At 38.9% G+C, this 24,450-nt stretch overlaps 1 protein-coding gene across 1 annotated transcript in view; it reads left to right on the top strand.

The window, feature by feature from the left end:
* The window catches only part of C5 (complement C5), a 92,114-nt gene that overhangs the window by 11,515 nt on the left and 56,149 nt on the right, over positions 1–24,450 (top strand). Inside the window, exons 5-15 of the mRNA XM_035015921.1 lie at positions 1,712–1,803; positions 3,986–4,068; positions 6,848–6,938; positions 9,123–9,237; positions 10,912–11,038; positions 13,244–13,359; positions 14,937–15,122; positions 16,390–16,593; positions 18,897–19,106; positions 19,232–19,381; positions 20,632–20,761. Coding sequence (XP_034871812.1) covers positions 1,712–1,803; positions 3,986–4,068; positions 6,848–6,938; positions 9,123–9,237; positions 10,912–11,038; positions 13,244–13,359; positions 14,937–15,122; positions 16,390–16,593; positions 18,897–19,106; positions 19,232–19,381; positions 20,632–20,761 — 1,504 coding nt within the window. The remainder of the gene's footprint in view (positions 1–1,711; positions 1,804–3,985; positions 4,069–6,847; positions 6,939–9,122; positions 9,238–10,911; positions 11,039–13,243; positions 13,360–14,936; positions 15,123–16,389; positions 16,594–18,896; positions 19,107–19,231; positions 19,382–20,631; positions 20,762–24,450) is intronic.

Below are 24,450 nucleotides of genomic sequence, written 5' to 3' on the forward strand. Positions count from 1 at the left end.
CGTGGCAGGTGGTAGGGAGTCCCTGCAGATTTACTGAAGGGACAGGACCAAGGATGGAAGGGAAATGTGTAACCGTGAACCCCACTGCGGTGGAAGTGAAGGAGTATGCAGTGAGGGAACCCTGGGCTGGGCTGCGGCTGAAGCCCTGATGCAGGGAGAGAGAAGCATGCTGTCAGCAGCAGGAGAAATGCAGAGAATGGCCTCCCAGACAGCCTGACTGAGGGCGGGGAGAGTCACATGGAATGCCGCAGGGAAGTGGATGGGAAGCTGACTTGCCCTAAAGCTGTGTGTCTTTTCCTCTGGAACCCAAGATGTGAGTGTAGGAACAGACATACACACTGGGTAGATACTACAGGACAAAACCACACTTAGAGTACAAACCAAACAAACGATACGGTGGGGCAAATGACACATGGGCTCAGAAGGCAGACCAAATGGAGGTAAGAGTCATGGCTGACAGTGATCCTTTTCTGGAATAGAATAGGTTTCAATTAAAGGAATAGACACAGAGTTTTACAAAATAGTGAAGAACTTCCTATTAAGAAATAGCACGAGTTTTCCAATGGCAGCAGGAAGGACTAAGAAGTGAGATAGCAAATAAACTGGCCTAGTGGTATAGGGAGTCTGGAAGGGAATGAAGGAGAGTGTCCAGCTCAAATGCACTTTTTCTGTCAGAAAATACTAGAGGGTGTGGACAGATGCTTTTTATTTTATTTCTCCTGGTTGAGCTTGAGTGATGAAAAATCCTGGCACCACACAAGGAAGAGTGGATGCCAGTTGTCTCATGTAGGAGCTGCCCCAGGAAGAGAGGATTGAGGAATCTGATCCCAGAGCGGCAGAGAATCAGTATACAAGAAGTGTCCTGAAAATGGTGCTCAAGAGAGATCATCTTAGAAGCACTGTGCATGATCAACTGCAGGGATAAAGAGCAGCCCAGATGATATTTAGCTGCGATCCTTACCCTTGTTCAGAATAGATCTTTTTAAGTCCAGGGAAAAATACCTTAAAATCCTGGCCATGAATTCCACAGTCATGACACATTGTGGTAAATTTCTGTGTTAAGGTCAAAAGGAACCTCTACATGTAGTCCATGTTTTGATAATTTTCAAACCCACACACAAAGGGGAGTTTATGGGGAAGCTTTATGAAAACTTTCAAGTTTGTTTAACCATTTTGAGTGTTTTATCAAGTTCAAAATGTCCATAGTACACAGTTATAAAATGTCTAGCTAGTTAAAGCATTTTATAGAATATTTGCTTTGGAAAACTTCAAATGAACAGATATGAAATTTAGATTCTGGTATCTATAAAGCCTGTAAGTTCACATTTGGTTAGTTGTAACATCAATTATTGTTACATTTCTTTTTTTAGTTATGCAATAGAAAGTTGAGTCTCTTCTGGATAATTGAGGCTAGGATATCCTTGATACCAATATAAACCTTCTTTCCCTCCCTTCCTCTGTGTGTGTGTGTGTGTGTGTGTGTGTGTGTGTGTGTGTGTAGCAGGAGGTGGAGGAGAGTTTCAAAAAGGAGGGAAGTAGCTTAAATGAACCCTATTTGCCTTCCACAACATTTAAGTGATCTTCCTCCTTCATATTTAATTTGAAGACGTAGATTTTGTTAGTAAATACTTCTGTAGGTCAAAGATATTATAATCAGCTGATTTTTTAAATGTGGCTTAAGTGCTTTGAGGATGTTTGTTTTTATTCAAAGGATCCCGAAGGATCAGAAGTGGACATTGTAGAAGAAAATGATTATACTGGAATCATCTCTTTCCCTGACTTCAAGATTCCATCAAATCCTAAGTATTTTAAAGATTTGTTAATAAAGTTTTCTCTAGAAAGCACATCTGGATCTTTGGGTTGTGAGGCAGATAACCAGTCAAATGGAGCTACCTGGTGTTAACAAAGGGCATAAGCGTGGAAGAAATGAGGGTGTGCAAAGGAGTGTACTTGGGATGCGCACGGGGTGGTGTACAGAATTGTTGCATCACTTTATCGTATGCTGAAACTAATATAACACTGTATGTTAACTCACTGGAATTAAGATAAAATAAAACAGATAAAAAGTAGAAAGACCCTAAAATTTTTTAAATAAAAAGTGAAAAGGACATAATGTAAGTTTGAACATTAAAAAGAAAATTTAAGTCTAATGAGAAGTGAGGCTCAGTTTCTGGCAAACAAAAACCTCCCAATACTTCCCACCAATCCTCTTTATATATAGAAATAAAAATTTGGAAGAGGCAAAAATAGTCCGTGGGCTTTTTTTCATTAAAACCATCAACCTTCTACCCTTCAAGGAATCTAATAGACTATCAGTCTAAAAGGCTGGAGTGGTCCCATGCCTTGCTCTGAGAGTTATAAAAATATTGATCCTCCATAGTCTTTGTCTGCATAGATTACCAGAAGGCAGATTTCAAGAGGGAGAATGTTCTCAGAGCCATTTCCTTTTTTGACCTCATATTAAAGGATTTAAGAACACATTTTAACAGAATGCAACATAATAAATATTTGGTGAACACATTCCTGGTATGTGCAAAGCACATAGGGAGTGAGATATACAAAATAGAAATGAATAATCCACAGCCCCTGCCTTCAAGGAACTTATAATAGAGTAGGAAAATAAGTGTACTTATAAATGGTTGAATATAACTTTAAAGCAGAATCTCCTTGTGGTCATTTTTCTGCCCTCTGGAAGGGAGTTCACAATTAATTTGTTGTTTGTAGTTAATTCACTGAATATTTTCTAGAAATGTGAGTGAAATTGGGGATTTAATTTTTAAATTGTATACTTCCTTGAAAATACTACATGCTCTATAATACAGAATTGATCTTATTACTTTATAATTATTATCATTTATCCAACTATTATCCAACTTTATTTTGTGCCATTTGCCCCTTGACAGATTACGTGTCAGACATGGTGGTCTCTCATGATCACTACTTTTCTATCCCAGTACCTTTGCACATGTTGTTCCCTCTCCTTAGAATGTGCTTCAGCTTGCTCTTCACAAGGCTGCCTTCTCATTCTTTAGGACACAGAGTAACTGCTCCCTTTTCAAAGAGGCTATTCCTGGATGCATAGTTTATTGTAGTCCCTCTCTTTTTCTAACTCTCTTGTTTATTTACTTCATGGCACTTATCTCAATGTTACACTTATTTGTTTTTTGTTTATTTGCCTTTTTGTTTTGTCTGTGTTGTTCACTGTTGTATCTTCAGCACTTTAACATAACAGGCACTTGATACATATTCATTGAATTAATGATGATGATGATAGTCATAATATTAAGTGTATTGATTGCATAACCAACATGCAAGATAAATATTATTTTTTCATTGCACAAATGAGGTTAAGCAACTTGCCCAAATCCAATCTGCCAGTAAGTGGAGAAGCGGGAATTGGAAATCCCATGGACTGTTAGCTCTATGAAGGCAGAAATTCTTCTGTTTTGTTCATTTTTATCTCCTGTTCTTACTCCAGTGCTCAGTAAATATTTTTAAATGAAGATTGTTAATTAAATTCTGGTCATTTTCCTCTTTAAACGAACCATACTTTGTCTCTAACCATAACTTCTTTTATGTGAGGTGTGAGTTTTATCATCTGGATCAGCTTGACCTGTTGTATGTTTCTAGAGGCGTTAGTATGGATGTCCTACTAAAGTGTGGATTTTAGTATTATGTTAGTATACTTATGGTCCAGGATTAAGTTAATCCTCAAGTTTCATAAGCTCTTCAAATCAGAGCTTTTGACTATATTAAGACAAAATATCTGAAAAAATAACACAATATATGAAAGACATTAATGAACAGTTTTTATTATCCTAGAAACACTCAATTATTTCTGTTTATTACTTAAAGTTCTACACAAAATGGCTAAATACATCTCTACTTTCTTTTTCCTCTTTAAAACAGCAATCGATTAGATTTCCTCTGGGCAAATTGAAAACATTTGATGACTTCTATAAATTTGAATATTTTTTCTCCACAGATACGGTGTGTGGACAATCCGAGCTAAATATAAAGAGGACTTTTCAACAACTGGAACCACATATTTTGAAATTAAAGAATATGGTAATTTGTGACAATTAAAAGTTTACCTGTAAAAAGTTAGTGTTTTTGTAGTTACGCTTTTCATTAGTGAACTTAATGCCAAATCACTCCCAGATGAAGATGAGGCAGCCTGGCTGGGATGGTTAGAAGTACAGGTTGAGGAGGTTGGGGGAGTGGTCGTTGCTGGAATGCCTAGACTCTAGTTCCAGCATGCCCTTGTTACCCTTGAACAAGCTCATCAAGTTCTCTGGACTTGTGTTCCTCATCATAGAGCCAGAAGAGACCTACTGCCCCATGGAGCTTGACGAGTTAAGGTCAAAAATTATGATTTTAGAAGAAACTTAAATAGGCAGAGATGAGGTGAGCAGAACCCAGTAAGACTAATGATTTACTCAAGTCATTACAGCCAATTAGTGACAGTACAAGAACAACTGGATTTCCATCCCCCGTTCAGTACCATTTTCCTTCTGGCTCACAAATCCCTAATATATTTATCTGAAAATTTAAGATATTCTTATTTTGAAATCAATCATATTAATGGACTAAAATTAACATATAAATAGCTTATCTTTCCATTTCTTTTTCTTTTTAAAGATTTTATTTATTCATTTAACAGAGAGAGAGAGAGAGAGCACGGAAGGGGAGTGGCAGGCAGAGGGAGGGAGAGGAAGAAGAAGGCTCTGCCCTGAGTAAGGAGCTCAATGCAGTGCTCAATCCCAGGACCCTGGGATCATGACCTGAGCCAAAGGCAGACGCCCAACTGACTGAGCTACTCAGGCGCCCCTATCTTTCCATCTCTTATAGTTGTTTACTAGAGCACTTAGGTGTTCTGATACCAAATTTAGATTTCTTTTGCTTGAAGTCATTTTTTATTCCTCCAGAAGACTTATAATATGGAGAGTAAGTACATAAATTTTAACAATTAGCAAACAAAACAGTGACCCAAAAAATTTGTTACATTGAAACAACTTTAAAGATTTTGGGCTCTCAATAACCTATAATCCTAACTGATCTTCCTTCCTCCAAGTATTTTTACTGCTTCCTGTGTATATCTAGAATTCATCCACCTCTTACTATCTGTGGCCACCCTCATCAATTCATCACCAGGCTCCCTCCTGGACTACTGCAAAAGCCTCCTAATTGCTATCTCTTCTTCCAAGCTATTTTCACTTGGTATTGGCCAAAATCTTGAAATGCAAATCTCATCATGTTATTTCACTTTTGAAAAGTCCCCAATAGTTCCTCCTTCCTTTGCTAATCAAAATCAAAATCCTAATTTTGAGCTGGCCCCCACCTTCCTCCTCTCGAGCCTCATTTTATACCATTCATCCCCTTCCCTCCAGCAGTGGTGACTTTGGATATGATGTTCCATCTGCCTAGAATACTTTTCCCTCCCTGATTACCTAGCCAGCTCCTACTCATCTTTCAAGTCTCAGCTGAAAAGCCATTTATTCAGCAAATCTTTTCTTAACTTCTCTTTCCTGAGAAGGATTCCCTATACTTATATATTGGTTTTCATAACTGTGGTGTAGGTGTTTATCTGGGTAATTATTTGCTTATCGCTGTCTTCTCTGCTTGACTGTGAGTTCAGTAAGGACAGGATTTGTGCCTTTCTGTTCACTGGGATATCCCCATTAATAGGAGTGTGCCTGCTGTATAGCAAGTAGGTACTAGACGAAGGGATGAAATGTTTTCCTCCACCTCATACCATAGAGAGAACACACCTGCCTTCATCTTTGGTAACATAGGAATGCAGCCTAGAGCAACAAAGTGCATTCCTCTTTTAGACTTCTCTATCTAGAAAATATGAGCCATATCTGAAGCCAACTATCTCATATTTATCTTATATTTATGTGTCAATCTTTATCCAGAATATCAGGGCCACTTGTTACCCAATTTTCTATTAATGGTTGTGCTGGTTAATAGAATTAGAGTTCATGAGCCCTGGTACATGGTCTTAGTTGGTCTAAAGAGAAGGCAGTGCCATTTTGACAGGTGAAATGATTTTCTCTTAGGCAATCAATGAGAGAGAGGGAGAATGCCTTCCTTTCTGCCCTAATTTTAAATTTTGCATAGGTGGTCTTTCTTTTAGCTAATTGTAAGCTTTCTCTTCTTGACTAAAGTCAGAGTTTTATGTTGGAATTTGGAGACCAGATGGGTTTTATCTACGAGAAATAAGAGGGAACTCTTAAATGAGCAAGAGTTTTCATTTTCTATTTTTTTTTTAAAGATTTTATTTATTTGACAGAGAGAGACACAGCCAGAGAGGAAACACAAGCAGGGGGAGTGGGAGAGGGAGAAGCAGGCTTCCCGCTGAGCAGGGAGCCAGATGCGGGGCTCGATCCCAGGACCCTGGGATCATGACCTGAGCCGAAGGCAGACGCTTAATGACTCAGCCACTCAGGCACCCCCATTTTCTATTTTTAATTTAATAAACCTTCATTGAGTGTGTACTATGTTTAAGACTCATGAAAAGGGTGGGAGGGGGAGAGATACAAAGATACATAGAGTATAGTCTTTTCTGTTTTCAAGGAGCCCATACTCCAGTGAAGGAAATAAGCAATTGCCTATAATAAGTGCTATAGTCGAAGTAGAAGCAAAGTGCTTCTGGTACATAAAGCTGGAGAGACCACTGACTGGTAGAGTGACAGGTGCCCCACGGATATTGTTGACAATGATGATGATGATCTTGACGATGAAAAGGTGGATGTTGTGTTGATGTTACAGCTTGTCCAACTATACCAGAAAGAAGGCTACTCTAACTTAAATGGTAAAATCACCTCTTTGTTTTTATTTTCAGTGATGCCACATTTTTCAGTCTCAATAGAACCAGAAAAGAATTTCATTGGCTATAAGGACTTCAATGATTTTGAAATTACTATAAAAGCAAGGTAAAAAGTTTCTTTTCTTTTTTTTTTTTCAGATTATCCAGCTAAATCAAGAGCCAAGTCTTGTTGGTGATAGTTGCTCAAGTGAGAAGTGTGATTTCCCCCCACTTTATTGAGATATCATTGACATGTAACATTGTGCAAGTTTAAAGTGTACAATGTGTTGACCTAAACACACATGTATTGTTGTGATCTGTGATTTAATGGAAGTGTTTTCTATGACTTTGGGATTGACTGATTGAGGAGACATCAGGCCTATAGTTTATTTACTCATTCCAATTTTCACTGATTCTGATTTTAGCTTTTTTGGTTACTCAAAAGCAAAAAAATCCTAAAGTTTTAAGTTCAATGTGTATGTTTAGGAACCAGCATGACTTAGGATATTGGGACTGAGATATGAAGCCTTTACTTCTTGTCATTTTTTAAAAAATATTATTTATTTATTTATTTGACAGAGAGACAAAGGGAGAGAGGGAACACAAGCAGGGGGAGTGGCAGAGGGAGAAGCAGGCTCTGTGTGGAGCAGGGAGCCCGATGCGGGTCTTGATCCCGGGACTCCAGGATCATGACCTGAGCCGAAGGCAGTCGCTTAACCAACTGAGCCACCCAGGCGCCCTTCTTGTCATTTTTTAATGGCTTAATCAACCAGCTAATGCTACATGACTACTTCAAGACCCAATGCTTTAAAACCACAACCATTTACAAGACAGCTGGCAATTTCGCTGATCTGGGCCAGGCTGAATGTCAGCTGAGCTCACCTGCGTGCCTGTAATCAGTTGGCAGGTCACCTGGGGGCTGACTGGTCTAGGGAGGTCTTACTCACATGTCTGGCAGTTGACTAAAGCGACAAAGACTGTTGGACTTCGTGCATCTCTCATCATCCAGCAGATTAGCCTGTAGTAGCAGCAATGCCCACAGAAAGAATGTGGCAGAATGGAAGTCCTCTTGAGACCTGAGCTTAGGACTGGTTCACCATGACTTCTACTACATTCTTTTGTCCAAAGCAAGTTATAAGACAAGCCCAAAGGAAATAGATTCCCTTCATACCTTTCATCTGCAAGGAGCTACAAAAGTGGTGGATTTACGGGGCGGTGGAGAATTGCCATTAGTTTTGCAAGAAAACTCAGGTCATTTAAAAATGACAATATAGGGCGCCTGGGTGACTCAATCAGTTAAGTGGCTGCCTTCAGCTCAGGTCATGATCCTGGAATCCCAGGATTGAGTACCCGCATCGGGCTCCCTGCTCTGTGGGGAGTCTGGTTCTCCCTCTGACCCTCCCCCCTCTCATGCTCTCTCTCTCTCTCTCACTCTCTTTCTCTCGAATAAATAAATAAAATCTTAAAAAAAAATGACAATACAATGTAGTAATTAGTAACAATAACCAATTTATATAACTGTATGTGTTGGGCATTTCTCTAAGTACTCTATATATTAGCTCACTTAATCTTTATGAAATCTCTGTGAGGCAGATACTATTTCTATCTCCATATGACAAATACAAAAACAGAGGTACATAAACATTAAATTATTTGCCCAAGATCACACAGCTAGTAAGTTGCATGGCCTGTCTGGTTTCAGAATTCAAGCCCTCAATACTACCCTATACTGCCTTTCTTATTAGCATTTATTCCTAAGATGGAGTGTTACATAGCCTAAACCAACACAAAGGCTCATTTGACAGAGAATTCTAGAAACTGACTTCTTTTAATGGAGATACTTTGTTCAGACTATGGATAAGGAAGGTTAGCTCTTGCTATAGTGTTATTTGCTATGCAGCAAATTTCCTTTAGCCTCATTTTAATTCCAAACTAAAAAGGAAATATGCAGTTAGAATGTTAAAAAAGAACTTATATTACAATGAGATTGGGCATGCTGCTTTTAAAGATGTAAAAGAAAATAGGGAACTGAGCCCCACTGATATCAAAATCATCAAGGAAGCAGTATATCCTAGTCCTGGACCTGAGACCTTTTGATCTCCTCAAGATCCGTTTTTTCATCTCGCACAGAGTAATAAAAATCTGCACTTTGGTTTTATTTTTATAGCTTTATGAGGATGAAATGTAATAGTGGATGGAAGACACATGAAAGTGTATCAGGTGCTTTACGTAATTTTAAATTGTTACATTGGATCTGAATTTTATTGTAACCATGTTAGCAAAACAATTTTATGGTATTATTGTTTGGCAGATATTTTTATAATAAAGTTGTCACCGAGGCTGAAGTTTATATCACTTTTGGAATAAGAGACGACTTAAAAGATGATCAAAAAGAAATGATGCAAAAAGCATTGCAAAACAAAATGGTAAGATGTTAAGATGGGTTCACTTGTACCTAAAGACACATCAGGAAGGCTGAAGAAAAGTCACTTCCAAATCATCTAGTCCAACCCCTCATTTTACATAGGTGTGGGAATCAAAGCTAAAATGCTCTCTTGGCTTCTCCTGGTCCTCAGGATAAAGTCCACTGTCCGTGACATCAGCTTCCCTCGCCAGCCTATCTTGCACCCCATTTCCTCTCCCTGGTGCTGGTCACTCCAGTTCCTGGAACTTACACTAGTCTCTCTTGCCTCCAGGTGTTTGCAGTGCTTCCCCGTCTACCTGGGAATGTTCTTTCCCTTTGTCCCTTCTGCTTCTTTGATGCCTGGCTAATTCCTTCTTAATGTCTCAGTGTTAACTCCCTTTCTCTGGGAAGTCTCTCTGACTCCTGTAAACTAGGTTGGCTGCCCCTGCCAGGTACTCCCTTAGGCCTTGAGCCTCCCTTAGTGGAGTATGTTTCATACTTTATTACAGTGGTTCTCAACCAGAGACATTGTTTACAACCCAAGGGGACATTTAGCAATGTCCAGGAACATTTGTGGTTGTCACAACAGGGAAGGAGGGTGCCACTGGCATTTAGTAAATAGAGGCCAGGATGCGCCAAACTCCTGCAGTGCACTGAGCAGCTCCCAGCAGCAAAAAATTCCCCTGTCCAAAATGTCAATAGTGCTGACATTGAGAAACCCTTCTTTATTGCTGTGGTTTATTTATTTATCATTCTCTACACCAAACTCTCTGTGGGTCTGAATTGTTCCTGTTATATGCCCAGAGCCAACCTGAGTCCTGGCAAAGAGTAGGTTCTCTATAAATATCTGTGAGTGAATGAATTCACTGGGAAGTTATTTGTCCACAGTTAAGGGCTAGTGGTTGCTGGAGCTCAAATTTGAGCCCTGATCCCCTTTTCCTTGTTCAGTGTTCTTGACATTATACCTCAGATGATAAGGACTCCTGTCATTCTGCTCACTCTTGCATATCCGTGTGGTTTGTATCATCAGTTAATTAGCCTATGCTTTTCCAAAGAGTTTTATTTATTCAAGATATAAAGCAGACAAAAAAAAAAATTAAAAAAATTAAAAAAAGATATAAAGCAGACACCTCTTTTTAATGTAAGATTCTATGCTAGACACTGAGATTTGAAGGTAAACGACAAAAATCTCTGGCCTCAAGCTACTCAATTTTAGAAGAAAAAATAAGGCAAAAATCTATTTTACTATTGTGGTTAATAATTAAAAAATATGACTTAACTCCATCTCCCTCTATCCATTGTGTGTTTTTAAATTAGTGTTTCAATATGTAAGCAGTGAGGTACAAATTAAATAGCATAAAACCCAACAAACTCTCTGGAGCAAAAGTAAGCTGGAAAGCAGGCCCAGAAGATGGACGATGACTCAAAGATCGGGAGAAGGAATCTTTGTCAGCTAGTGCAAAAAAGTCCTGTTGAACCACGTAATGTTTATGACTCTTCCTATACATCTATATCTATAAGGTAGAAAATAACATTCTGGGCTTATTTGTAGACTTAATCATTCACCCTACTGATGACAATAAACCATTCCTCTAATAGTTGCCTTCTATTCAGAAGCTAGTAAAGGCAGATTTTGTTAATTTTTCTCTGTTAAGTTCTTCTCTGAAATACTTCTTTCATTTTCTGCTTTTAAAAGTTGATAAACGGAATTGCTCAAATCACATTTAACTCTGAAACGGCAATTAAAGAACTGTCCTATGACAGTCTGGAAGATTTAAACAACAAGTACCTTTACATTGGTGTAACAGTCATAGAGTCTACAGGTAAGTTTTTTTTATTTTTTAACTTTCTCTTGAATAATATTTAGACAGCATATTAAAAGTTTAAATAATTTCTGTAATTTTTTTGTATTTTATTTTCTTTCTTAGTTAAATTTTACTTTTCATATCATTAAAAACAGATTAGAATAGAGCTCTCCCACACTCTAGTCATTTGTTCTCTTATCACCCCAAGTGCAAAATGGGATAGCATCTGCCTAATTGATATTGATATCCTGATATCTGGCTTGAACATCTAGCACCCCAGTGTTCTTACCTGGTAAGAATAAAAATCAAAATGAGATTATATATGTAAAAATGTTTGATAAAGTACTATGCAAATGAAAGATACTGCATTTAGTCTCCTTATCTGTACAATGATGGAGTTGAACTAAATACCTCCTAAAGCCCCTTTCAGCTGTAATATTCAGGAATTCTATAAAATTGGAGGTAATGTTTCTAAAATGGGTACAATAATAGCATATACCTCATAGGGCTGTGGTGAGGATTGGAGAGTCAACATATGCAAAGTACTTAAAACAGTACATGTCACATAGTGAGAACCATATAAGTGTTAGGCCCCCTCCTCCCCCTTCTCCTCTACCTCCTTTTCTCTTTCTTCTTCTTCCTATCCTCCCTCCTCCTCCTCTTTCTTCCTTACCCCCTCCTTCCTCCTCCCCTTCTTCCTCATCTTCTTCATCCTCCTCCTCCCCCCTTTCTTCCCCTTCTTCCTCCTCTTCCCCTTCTCCTTCTCCTCCTCTTCCTTCTCCTCCTCTTCCTTCTTCTTCTTCTTCTTCCTCCCCCTCCTCCTCCTCCTCCTACCTACCTACCTACCTACCTACTACCTTCTTAGCATCCTTAAAATCTTATCTAATGCTCTCAACCCATTCCAGTGGTTTTTAATAGTCATTAATTATTACTCCAAATTAGGTCAATTTGTCTTACTTCTGGTATCTTGATTACTGATGTTCTTTATATTTTCAGGTTTATATTGAATCCTTAAACTAACTTGAACAAATAATTTAACCACACTAGTCCTTTTTTTTAATAACATGGGAATTAGACCAGATGATCCCTAATGCCCCTTCCACCTCTTTAAATTTGTCCTTTAAGAGTAGTAGAATGAAGTATTGAGATAATTATTCAGTTGTTGAGTTCCTTGTATATATCAGATGATCAATAGATATTAGAGAATGATACTCCTTGCCCAGGGTATTATTTTTGACATGACTTTAATGTTTCTTTTTTACTTTTACTTTTTCTCAATTTATTTCAAATAAATACCATTAAACAATATTTATGAGATTTTCAGAGTGTTGCTAAACATACAGGCTTGCAAATATGAATGATGTATAATCCCAACACTCAAGTGGCTTACCACTAGCATCAGCTGTAAGACAGGGAAACAAAGAATTTTGTTATAAGCAGGAATTCTATTTGTGCTCAATAAGCAAAGTACTTAATGCTACTGATCTCCAGAGGAAGGTAAGCTCCTAGGTGACTATTGAGCAACCACAGACAATATCCTGAAGATGATCAATCTTGAAGGATAAGTAGGGTTTTGAGGCAGGGATGGTAGATGGGGGTGAAATGGGACACCCTCTATAGAGGGGATGTACCAAGGGTGGAAGACAAGACTTGATCTTTGAGATTACCCAGTTGATTATCCAGTTGGCTGAAGTATAGGATATGTATAGGTGTGTTAGGGATGAATACTGGAAAGGAGTTTAAGGATACTGGAGCTTTGTATGTTATTGGGCTCCTACCGGTGGACTCTCAGGGCTCCTTTTACCTCAAGCACTCTTTCTATGTCTTCTCCATTTCTCTCCATATCCCTGTGAACCCCTATAAACTTAGTGTCTAGTCCTTTCCTTCTTTCCATCATCCCTTGTACATATTCAACTGAAACTCAGGTCACTGACAAAAAGTGGTGTCCCTTCCTCACAGTCCTCCTCAGTCCAACCCTATAGTCTCCTTCTACAAGGGGCGACTCTATACACAAGCCTTGGATGCAAGGCTTTGGAAACACCTGAGGTGTAAACTTTTCTCTGCACTGTCCCTTGGAATCAAGACCCATGCCCAACTTACTCCTGATGAATGAATGCAGGAATGGAGCCAGTGAGTGAATGAGTCTGTGGAGACGCACTCAGGTAAGCTAGATCCCCATACCGAGCGGTATAGCCCTCAATGTGATGCATGTCATTTCTTTAGGTGGATTTTCTGAAGAGGCGGAAATTCCTGGCATCAGATATGTCCTCTCTCCCTACAAACTGAATTTGGTTGCTACTCCTCTTTTCTTGAAGCCTGGGATTCCATATTCTGTCAAGGTAGATGAAAGAGAGAAAATTGATAAATATGGTTGTCTTTTTCTGTTTACAGAAAGCATGAGGGTGGCAAACAGGGGCGGGGTGCTGGAGAAGGGAATCACAGAGAAAACTCATCTGCAAAACCTGCCCCTCCTAGAGATGAGGAGGGGGGTAGGAGACTGCAGGTCAGCTTCAGCCTCGGGAGCGATTTCAACCCTCAGAACGAGTGTCAGTATTTAGGAAGGTAGACTGTGTTAGGCACTCCCTTAAAAAGCATTGCATTTAATTATATGTAAATAAAACACCATAAGCCTGTAGTTTAAAAAATGCTAACATTTAAAATTATTTGGTGGCATGTTCTCCAAAATCCTTAAAATAGGAATATCATTCCTTGAAAGTAAAACCCCATTCTCTCACTATTTTTTACTTCCTGTGTCATCTCCGTTTGCATTTCTGTGCTTTTCAGTCTGCCCCTGTGGTCCTTGCCATAACTCTTGTCTCATGTTCTCTCTCTGTACCATTCTCCATTCTTTCCATTTTGGCTCTTTTGGTCCTTGCCTCTCTATTCTCTCTGTTCTCTGTTTTTGGGGGGTTTTTTCTTCTTCTTCCTTCCCTTTTAATATTTTCTCTCCTCCTTCCACTTTTCCTTTTTAAAATGCTGATAATACAGTGTTAATACGTTCATTTGACTTTCTAATTCTATTTTATTTAGTGTTATATATTTCATTATATGTAATACATATTATATTTTTAAGATGGAAATTTTTGTTCCCTGTCTTTAACTTAGAAAGCTAGAACATAGGGTTTTATTTTTTTATTCTTAAAATGTGTTGCTTTTAAAAATCAAATTTGGTATAGTTAAAATGTACTTAATACTCACTGTCTTAAGAGAGTGGCTTAAGTGATCACTGGCTTTTAAGAGAAAAAGATTTGCCAAGCTAAAGTAACCTTTGGATATGCTTGTAGCTTCTTTCATACATATAAGTATATTATAATATATGTTATTATAGGATATGTGTGATAATTTATGGTATATTATAGATAATATATAATATATAAAAAATACCATAAATATAATACTATTATATTGAATATATCTATATTATTTTAAAATCTTTTGTATATTTTCTATCACATATAAAAATAAAATAACATAAAGCATATCTTTGTGGAATTTATGTATGGCCACATGCATGGCAGTGAGAGGTAAAGGTTAAGAGAAAAAAATATGAATGTATTATTTGTCATGTCTAAGAGAATTACTCCCAGAAGTGATTGCCTCATTTTCTCCTTTATCCAGTTCTAAACGCACTGAAGAATCACAGAAGTTAGGTAGCAGAAGACCTTATCACATCTACTTAATGGACTTAGTAGAATGATATTTATGTCCTGAGTCTGCTTGATGTACAGGGAATGCATTCGAAAATGACATAACTAAATAACTAAATAGAACCTTCCTATAATCTAAGAACATGCTTCTCTTTACTGAAGTAAACATGAATAATTTATATTTTTGTGGGGAGGAAGAAAAATTATTTCAGAATTGTTCTGCTTTTAAAAAGTAGTGACGAGCTACTTTGGACTATTCTGACAAACAGGTGCAGGTTAAGGATTCGCTGGATCAATTGGTAGGAGGGGTCCCGGTGACCCTGAGTGCACACACAGTTGATGTAAACCAAGAGATGTCTGACTTGGAGTCAAAGAAAAGTGTAACACGTTCCAGTGATGGAGTAGCTTCATTTGTGATTAATCTTCCATCTGGAGCAACGGTGCTGGAGTTTAACGTGAGCTGAATTCTCCTGTTGAATTTTCTAGGACAGTGTGTGCTTTTGATTGTGTGTTTTGGCTAGTGTGCAGAACAGATGCGGCAGATTTTAAACATGAGTCCAGAGATCCACAATTTCACATCCAAAGGGGGAAAACCCCACCATAAGAACCAGAGGCAATATGCTAATCCATTGAATGGTCCTTGAGGAAGATAAGTCTATCATTTTTTATTTGGGAATTAATTATTTTCTTTTATATTAGTAAGACTATATTAGAATCTAGAAGCTTCAGAATGGCTTCTTTCAGTAGTGAAAGTCAGTGGTAGAAATATTCTCTCCTTCACTCCCACCTTTTATCTTTTTTCAGGGACACAAAAAGGTCAAACATGGAAGCTTCCCTTTTTCCTAGCTGCATAAACCACTTCACCTTCGAGCTCAGTTAATAGGCTTCTTTCCTAGCAAATAATGCTTAAGTTCCCAATCCCAAATAAAAAATGAATAAATTAATAATGCACATCAATGACTGCAGCATGTACGCATTCACTGTCATCTACTGAGCACTTACGAAATGCTAAGAGCTTTATGCAGAACACATTTAATACCCAGTTAGTCAGCCCCATGAGTTAGAGAATATTCTCTTTGCCATTTTGCAGCTGAGGAAAGGGGGGCTTCTAACCTCTCTTGTGATTAAATAACTTATCCATAGTTAAAAAACGGCAGCCCTGGGATGCAAACCAATGCCTATCTCACTCCAGAGCATGAGCTAATAGCCCCTTTGCTGTCAAAAGTGGATATTGCTGCCATGATACCATCTCTGCCCCATTCCGTATTTATAGGTGCATCTCTTGTGCCACCACTTCACACTGAAAGTGGACCAGAGAGTCTGTGTGATGTTCGTTTACAACTCTTGTCCCCAGTCCTCAAGACCTTCCCACTGATACCCTTCTCTTACCCTGCCAACCCATAGGAAGAAGAGTCCTCAGATTGCCATGACATTTCAGGGAGAGTGCTAATATTTGTTCCAGTAGCATCTTTCCCTCTTCACTTCACCAGACTTTCCCACCATAGCTCATAATTCCATATTATTCCAATTATTGTCCATAGTCTTTGTTACTTGATACCACAGCTGTACAAACATTGGAGTAATGGAGTCTTTTTTTCCTTTAGCATTTGGTGTTGTGAAATTTAGAAATTTATAAAGCAAGGAAAGAAATTTAAAACATATTTTTTCACAGAAAATATTTCATCACAGTCCACATGTCTCTTTTGAAATTTTTCTTTTCAGGTCAGGACTGATGACCCAGATCTTCCAGAAGAAAATCAGGCCAGCAAAGATTACCAAGTAATAGCATATTCATCTCTCAGCCAAAGTTACCTTTATATTGACTGGATTGAAAACTATAAACCTTTGCTTGTGGGAGAATATCTGAATATTATTGTTACCCCCAGAAGTCCATATATTGAGAAAATAACTCACTATAATTACTTGGTAAGTACAGTAATGATAAATTTACATCTGTCTCTTCCCCTACCTGGACATCTCTCTTTATTAACAGAGGAACATGAGAATGATCCCTTACATTTGTTTTTACAAAGCACTTTCAAGAACATAATCGAATTTGGTAATCAGTTTTTCAAAAACCTTTGAGATGGGCCATGATTTTCATGACCGTTTCCTAGATGATGAAACTGAGGAACAGGGAGGTTAAGAGGTTTGCCGTGGGGCGCCTGGGTGGCTCAGTCATTAAGCGTCTGCCTTCAGCTCAGGTCATGACCCCAGGGTCCTGGGATCGAGTCCCGCATCAGGCTCCCTGCTCAGCGGGAAGCCTGCTTCTCCCTCTCCCACTCCCCCTGCTTGTGTTCCTGCTCTCGCTGTCTCGCTCTCTGTCAAATAAATAAATAAAATCTTTAAAAAAAAAGAGGTTTGCCATGGTCACTTAGCTAGGAAGAGGAAGATTTCTATTTGAACGGGAACCTCTGACTCCTTGTCTGATACGCCTTTCACCAAAGAGTGCCTGATTATTCCAGAGAGAGAGCCTGATTAAGTCCTCACATTACCTCTGCCCTAGTTCATGGCCACAGATACATGCCTAGACCTATTTCAAGTGTGTGCGTTTCGTTGGCATAAAAGTCCTGCTCTTAAGAGTTGAGTCATACGATACCTACTCCAATTCTGTAGTTTAGCAGCATTCTTCTTATGTCACTTATATTAAACGAAGGTGGTCAATCAAGCCTGTGGGTAGAACCTTAGGACAGAAGGTGGGGAAAACCCTGACAATTTTCAAAGAAATGGGACATGTTATTCCGATGGCCAGGCCAAATGGGTGGTGATGGCTTTTTCAACATTTTTGAGAAAGAAATTAAAAAAGAAATGAGGAACACAGATCATAGCAACTGATGAAGAATTGTGGGACCTGTGTAGGGACTGTGTACCAAAACCACATATGCAGTCTTGCTCTCCAAGGACAATTTAAGGGATCTTTGAAGACATTTTGGCTTCATATGATTTGTAAGTTTTTTTGTTTTTTGTTTTTTTTAACCATGTGCCTCCAGTTTAGAACCTAATCTCTGGCGTTAAAACTTAATTCCCAAATAAGATGCACTCCACTTACTCATCTATTTTTTTTTTAATCAATAAAACGAAAGAGATTTTAGTGACAGTGTGATGACTTAAGCAGATTTGGGGTGAAATCTTAGCTCTCTGATTTCCTAGTTATGTGATTTTGAGCTAAAATCAGTATGACATTTAGTTAATTCCTGAGCCCCAGTCCCTTTATCTATCTGCACAATGGTGGTAATATTCCTATCCTGGTTCTTGTGAGAAAGAAAGGAATTAAGTGAACGTAAAAGTTTCTAACATAAAGTGGGCCCATGCTTGTTAACTTTCTTTATCTTTCATATAATTTCTACTCCAGCTCTAAGCTCCATCCTGAAGCAAAGAGTTTGTTGGTTTTTTTTTTTTTTTGCATTTTATTTTATTTTATTTTATTTTATTTTTTTTTTTTTTAAGATTTTATTTATTTATTTGAGAGAGAGAGAACACATGAGAGGGGATAGGGTCAGAGGACGAAGCAGACTCCCTGCCGAGCAGGGAGCCCGATGAGGGACTCGATCCAGGGACTCCAGGATCATGACCTGAGCCGAAGGCAGTCGCTTAACCAACTGAGCCACCCAGGCGCCCCTGCATTTTATTTTTATTTTTATTTTTTTATGTTATGTTAGTCACCATACAGTACATCATTAGTTTTTGATGTAGTGATCCATGATTCATTGTTTTCGTATAACACCCAGTGCTCCATGCAGTACGTGCCCTCCTTAATACCCATCACCAGGCTAACCCATCCCCCCACCCCCCTCCCCTCTAAAACCCTCAGTTTCTTTCTCGGAGTCCATAGTCTCTCCTGGTTCGTCTCCCCCTCCGATTTCCCCCTTTCATTTTTCCCTTCCTTCTCCTAATGTCCTCCTTGCTATTCCTTATGTTCCACAAATAAGTGAAACCATATGATAATTGACTTTCTCTGCTTGACTTATTTCACTTAGCATAATCTCCTCCAGTCCCATCCATGTTGATGCAAAAGTTGGGTATTCATCCTTTCTGCTGGCTGAGTAATATTCCATTGTATATATGGACCACATCTTCTTTATCCATTCATCTGTTGAAGGGCATCTCGGCTCTTTCCACAGTTTGGCTATTGCAGACATTGCCACTATAAACACTGGGGTGTATATGGCCCTTCTTTTCACTACAAAAGATTTTGTTTTTAATGGCTACTACTGCTGTTTATTTTTTAGATTTTATCCAAGGGCAAAATTGTTCACTTTGGCACAAGGGAGAAACTTCCAGATTCATCTTACCAAAGCATAAACATTCCAGTGACACAAAACATGGTTCCTTCAGCCCGTCTCCTGGTCTATTACATCGTCACAGGAGAGCAGACAGCAGAGTTGGTGTCTGACTCAGTCTGGTTGAATATCGAAGAAAAGTGTGGCAACCAACTCCAGGTGAGCCACAAATTATGAGTCACAACCAAATTTTCTTCTGAGTAAAGGAGACTGTAAATGTCACTACTTGTGAAGGTTTGTCTCACACAAATGACCTTTTCTTTTCTCTTTCAAATATCTTTTAGGTCCATCTGTCTCCAACAGCAGTTGCATATTCTCCAGGCCAACATGTAGCTCTTGATATAGCAACTGAGTCAAGTTCCTGGGTGGGTCTATCAGCAGTGGACAGTGCTATATACGGAGTCCAAAGGAGAGCCAAGAAGCCTGTGGAAAGAGTTAAGTAGTGCATGGCCTTGGTTGCTGCTGCATGGGGTGACTCTCTGCAATGCTTCATGAAGTATGGCCCTAGGATAGGTTGTGGGGAAGAATTAGGGGATGACCAGGCCTGGTTTTCTGTAATATACTCAAAACAATGGTTCTTAGGAAGGCAAGGCAACCCCACATTAGTCCCTAAAGCATAGATTTATCCTTTTTTGTTTTTCCAAGTGTAGAAATAAGCACTTTTTTTTTAAAGATTTTATTTATTTTTTCATGAGAGAGAGAGAGAGAGGGGCAGAGGCAGAGGGAGAAGCAGGCTCCCCGCAGAGCAGGGAGCCCGATGCGGGACTCGATCCCAGGACCCTGGGATCATGACCTGAGCTGAAGGCAGACGCTTAACCGACTGAGCCACCCAGGCGTCCCGAAATAAGCACTTTAAAAACATATGACCAAGATGGCAATTATACTCATGAGGCAAAATTGCCATCAACTGGGGGGGGGGGCTTGATATTGAAGAATTGGGGGCTTTATAGTAGCAGCACAATAGAAGCCTGGAAGGCAGCCTCTGGAAGGTTTTTGGTTTTGTTTTCTTTTTTCACTCTCTTTAAAATCTATGGCACAAAAGAATGAAAATTATTCAATTCCCCTAAATTCCCATTTATCACCCCTACGCCCTGCTAATATTATCTAGGCTTGAATTTCTTTGAACAAGAAAGAAAAAAAAAACTATACAGTTAAAAACATTCAGAAAAGAAAAAAAAAATTGGGGATCAAAATTAAAACTGGAATAAGCTTCCCCAAACAAATTCTCACCCACTTAGAACCTAGAGTCTTTTTACCCAAAACACAAGAGGTTGTGCTCCTTTTTTTTTCTTAAGCAACTTAAAAATTAATTTGTCTGGTAATTCACTAATTCGTGTGTTTATTTATTTATTATTTATATGTTATATTGATCACAGCGTGCGTTCTATGTACAAAACAGCATGGGTTGGTTCCTGAGAATCTTCTCACCAAACTTAAAACTTAGTTCTTGTTTTAATTTTCAATACGTATGTGTTTGTAAATATAAAAGGTCAAACTAAAAAAATGAAGTTGGGAAATTTGGTTTTTGACCGTTTGACAAATGAGTGATCTCATTTGTTATAACCATGTGACAACTTGTACCTTTAGTTCTTCAGAGGAATGATTTATACATCTAAATAGACTCAACATGTTGCCTTTAGTTAACTCCTAAGAATTATTTAATTAGCTAATTACCTTTGGACAGGTGTTTCAAGTCTTAGAGACGAGCGACCTGGGCTGTGGGGCAGGTGGTGGCCGCAACAATGCAGATGTATTCCATTTGGCTGGACTCACCTTCCTCACCAATGCAAATGCAGATGACACCCAAGAAAATGGTAAAATGTTAAGCATTTTTTGTTTATTCTTCAAATTGATTACTGAAATTTACATTGATCATTTTCCTCCTGGACATCCTTTTCGTAATTCTCTTCCACAGTATTCTCTACACTGATCTTAGAGACACATGACTACATAACTCCCCAGTACAAAATGCTTTACTGGCCATCAAGATAAAGTACAGTTTTTAGTGTGGTCCTCAGAGTCCTCCATGATCTTCTCCCCATCTCTCTCCAACTACCTTTTGTCTTGCTCTACCTTACCTTATGTTTAAGCTGTACAGAACCAAGGGTAGTGGCATTATGCTTGGTGGCCATTTGGGTGGCACTGTACTATTGTACAACTTTAGGCCTTTCCCCCTCAGGACTGCTTTCCCTTATATTGGCCTGAAGAAGCTGGTGAAAGAATCACCTCCTCTCTCAGGCCTCTTCCCCATAGAGAAGCCTGACCCTCCTCCTTTCATAGGGAGGATACTGTAGGAACTAGCTCTGTTTATAAGCAACACAGCAGCAGTGCATCACGGCACGTTCTTGCATTTAGTTATGTATCTTGTCTCAGCCGCTGCACTGCGAGCTCTTTAAGGACAAGGACCACATCTTAACTATATTCTTTCTGTGGCTTTAAAATTGTTCATAATTATATTTGACCTATTATTCATAATAATAGAGCAAAAAGAACAAATAATAAAAGTAGCATACCCAACAAAATCTTTGCTTACTTTCTTTTTTATTTTATTATGTTAATCACCATACATTACATCATTAGTTTTTGATGGAGTGTTCCATGATTCATTGTCAGCATATAACACCCAGTGCTCCATGCAGAATGTGCCCTCTTTAATACCCATCACCAGGCTAACCCATCCTCCCAACCCCCTCCCCTCTAGAACTTTCAGTTTGTTTCTCAGAGTCCGTAGTCTCTCATGGTTCGTCTCCCCTCTGATTTCCCCCCATTCATTTTTCCCTTCCTACTATCTTCCTCTTTTTTTAACATATAATGTATGATTTATTTCAGAGGTACAGGTCTGTGATTCAACAGTCCTATACAATTCACAGTGCTCCCCATAGCACATACTCTCCCCAGTGTCCATCACCTAGCCATCCATCCCTCCCACCACCCACCACTCCAGCAACCCTCAGTTTGTTTCCTGAGATTAAGAATTCCTCATATCAGTGAGATCATATGATATATGTCTTTCTCTGATTGACTTATTTCGCTCAGCATAATACCCTCCAGTTCCATCCACGTTGATGTAAATGGCAAGATTTTATTCCTTTTGATGGCTGCATAATATTCCATTGTACATAAGTACCACATCTTCTTTATCCATTCGTCTGTCGATGGACATCTTGGCTCTTTCCACAGTTTGGCTATTGTGGACATTGCTGCTATAAACATCAGGGTGCACGTACCCCTTTGGATCCCTACGTTTGTATCTTTGGGGTAAATACCCAGTAGTGCAATTGCTGGGTCATATGGTAGCTCTATTTTCAACTTTCTGAGGAACCCCCATACTGTTTTCCAGAGTGGCTGCACCAGCTTGCATTCCCAACAGTGTAGGAGGGTTCCCCTTCCTCCGCATCCCCGCCAACATCTATCGTTTCCTGACTTGTTAATTTTAGCCATTCTGACTGGTGTGAGGTGGTATCTCATTGAGGTTTTGATTTGGATTTCCCTGATGCCGAGTGATGTGGAGCACTTTTTCATGTGTCTGTTGGCCATTTGGATGTCTTCTTTGGAAAAATGGCTGTTCATGTCTTCTGCCCATTTCTTGATTGGATCCTTTGTTCTTTGGGTGTTGAGTTTGATAAGTTCTTTATAGATTTTGGATACTAGCCCTTTATCTGATATGTCATTTGCAAATATCTTCTCCCATTCTGTCGGTTGTCTTTTGGTTTTGTTGACTGTTTCTTTTGCTGTGCAAAAGCTTTTATCTTGATGAAGTCCCAATAGTTCATTTTTGCCCTTGCTTCCCTTGCCTTTGGCGATGTTTCTAGGAAGAGGTTGCTGCAGCTGAGGACAAAGAGGTTGCTGCCTGTGTTCTCCTTTAGGATTTTGATGGACTCCTGCTTCACACTGAGGTCTTTCAACCATTTTGAGTCTATATTTGTGTGTGGTGTAAGGAAATGGTCCAGTTTCATTCTTCTGCATGTGGCTGTCCCATTTTCCCAACACCATTTGTTGAAGAGACTGTCTTTTTTCCATTGGACATTCTTTCCTGCTTTGTCGAAGATTAGTTGACCATAGAGTTGAGGGTCCATTTCTGAGCTGTCTATTCTGTTCCATTAATCTATGTGTCTGTTTTTGTGCCAGTACCGTACTGTCTTGATGATGAAAGCTTTGTAATAGAGCTTGAAGTCCGGGATTGTGATGCCGCCAGCTTTGCTTTTCTTTTTCAACATTCCTCTGGCTATTCGGGGTCTTTTCTGGTTCCATACAAATTTTAGGATTATTTGTTCCATTTCTTTGAAAAAAGTGGATGGTATTTTGATGGGGATTGTATTGAATGTGTAGATTGCTCTAGGTAGCATTGACATCGTCACAGTATTTGTTCTTCCAATCCATGAGCATGGAACGTTTTTCCATTTCTTTGTGTCTTCCTCAATTTCTTTCATGAGTATTTTATAGTTTTCTGAGTACAGATCCTTTGCCTCTTGGGTTAGATTTATTCCTGGGTATCTTATAGTTTTGGGTACAATTGTAAATGGGATCGACTCCTTAATTTCTCTTTCTTCTGTCTTGTTGGTGGTGTATAGGAATGCCACTGATTTCTGTGCATTGATTTTATATCCTGCCACTTTACTGAATTCCTGTATGAGTTCTAGCAGTTTTGGGGTGGAGTCTTTTGGGTTTTCCACATAAAGTATCATATCATCTGCAAACAGTGAGAGTTTGACTTCTTCTTTGCTGATTCGGATGCCTTTTATTTCTTTTTTGTTGTCTGATTGCTGTGGCTAGGACTTCTAATACTATGTTGAATAGCAGTGGTGATAGTGGACATCCCTGCCGTGTTCCTGACCTTAGGGGGAAAGCTCTCAGTTTTTCCCCATTGAGAATGATATTCGCTGTGGGTTTTTCATAGATGGCTTTTATGATATTGAGGTATGTACCCTCTATCCCTATACTCTGAAGAGTTTTGATCAAGAAAGGATGCTGTACTTTGTCAAATGCTTTTTCTGCATCTATTGAGAGGATCATATGGTTCTTGTTCTTTCTTTTATTAATGTATTGTATCACATTGATTGATTTGCGGATGTTGAACCAACCTTGCAGCCCAGGGATAAATCCCACTTGGTCGTGGTGAATAATCCTTTTAATGTACTGTTGCATCCTATTGGCTAGTATTTTGGTGAGAATTTTTGCATCCATGTTCATCAAGGATATTGGTCTGTAATTCTCCTTTTTGATGGGGTCTTTGTCTGGTTTGGGGATCAAGGTAATGCTGGCCTCATAAAATGAGTTTGGAAGTTTTCCTTCCATTTCTATTTTTTGGAACAGTTTCGGAAAGATAGGTATTAATTCTTTAAATGTTTGGTAGAATTCCCCTGGGAAGCCATCTGGCCCTGGGCTTTTGTTTGTTGGGAGATTTTTGATGACTGCTTCAATTTCCTTAGTGGTTATAGGTCTGTTCCGGTTTTCTATTTCTTCCTGGTTCAGTTTTGGTAGTTGATACATCTCTAGGAATGCA

The sequence above is a fragment of the Mirounga leonina genome, unplaced genomic scaffold (genome assembly GCF_011800145.1).
Source record: "Mirounga leonina isolate KUSES-001 unplaced genomic scaffold, KU_Mleo_1.0 Mir_170, whole genome shotgun sequence".
Taxonomy (NCBI): Eukaryota; Metazoa; Chordata; class Mammalia; order Carnivora; family Phocidae; genus Mirounga; species Mirounga leonina.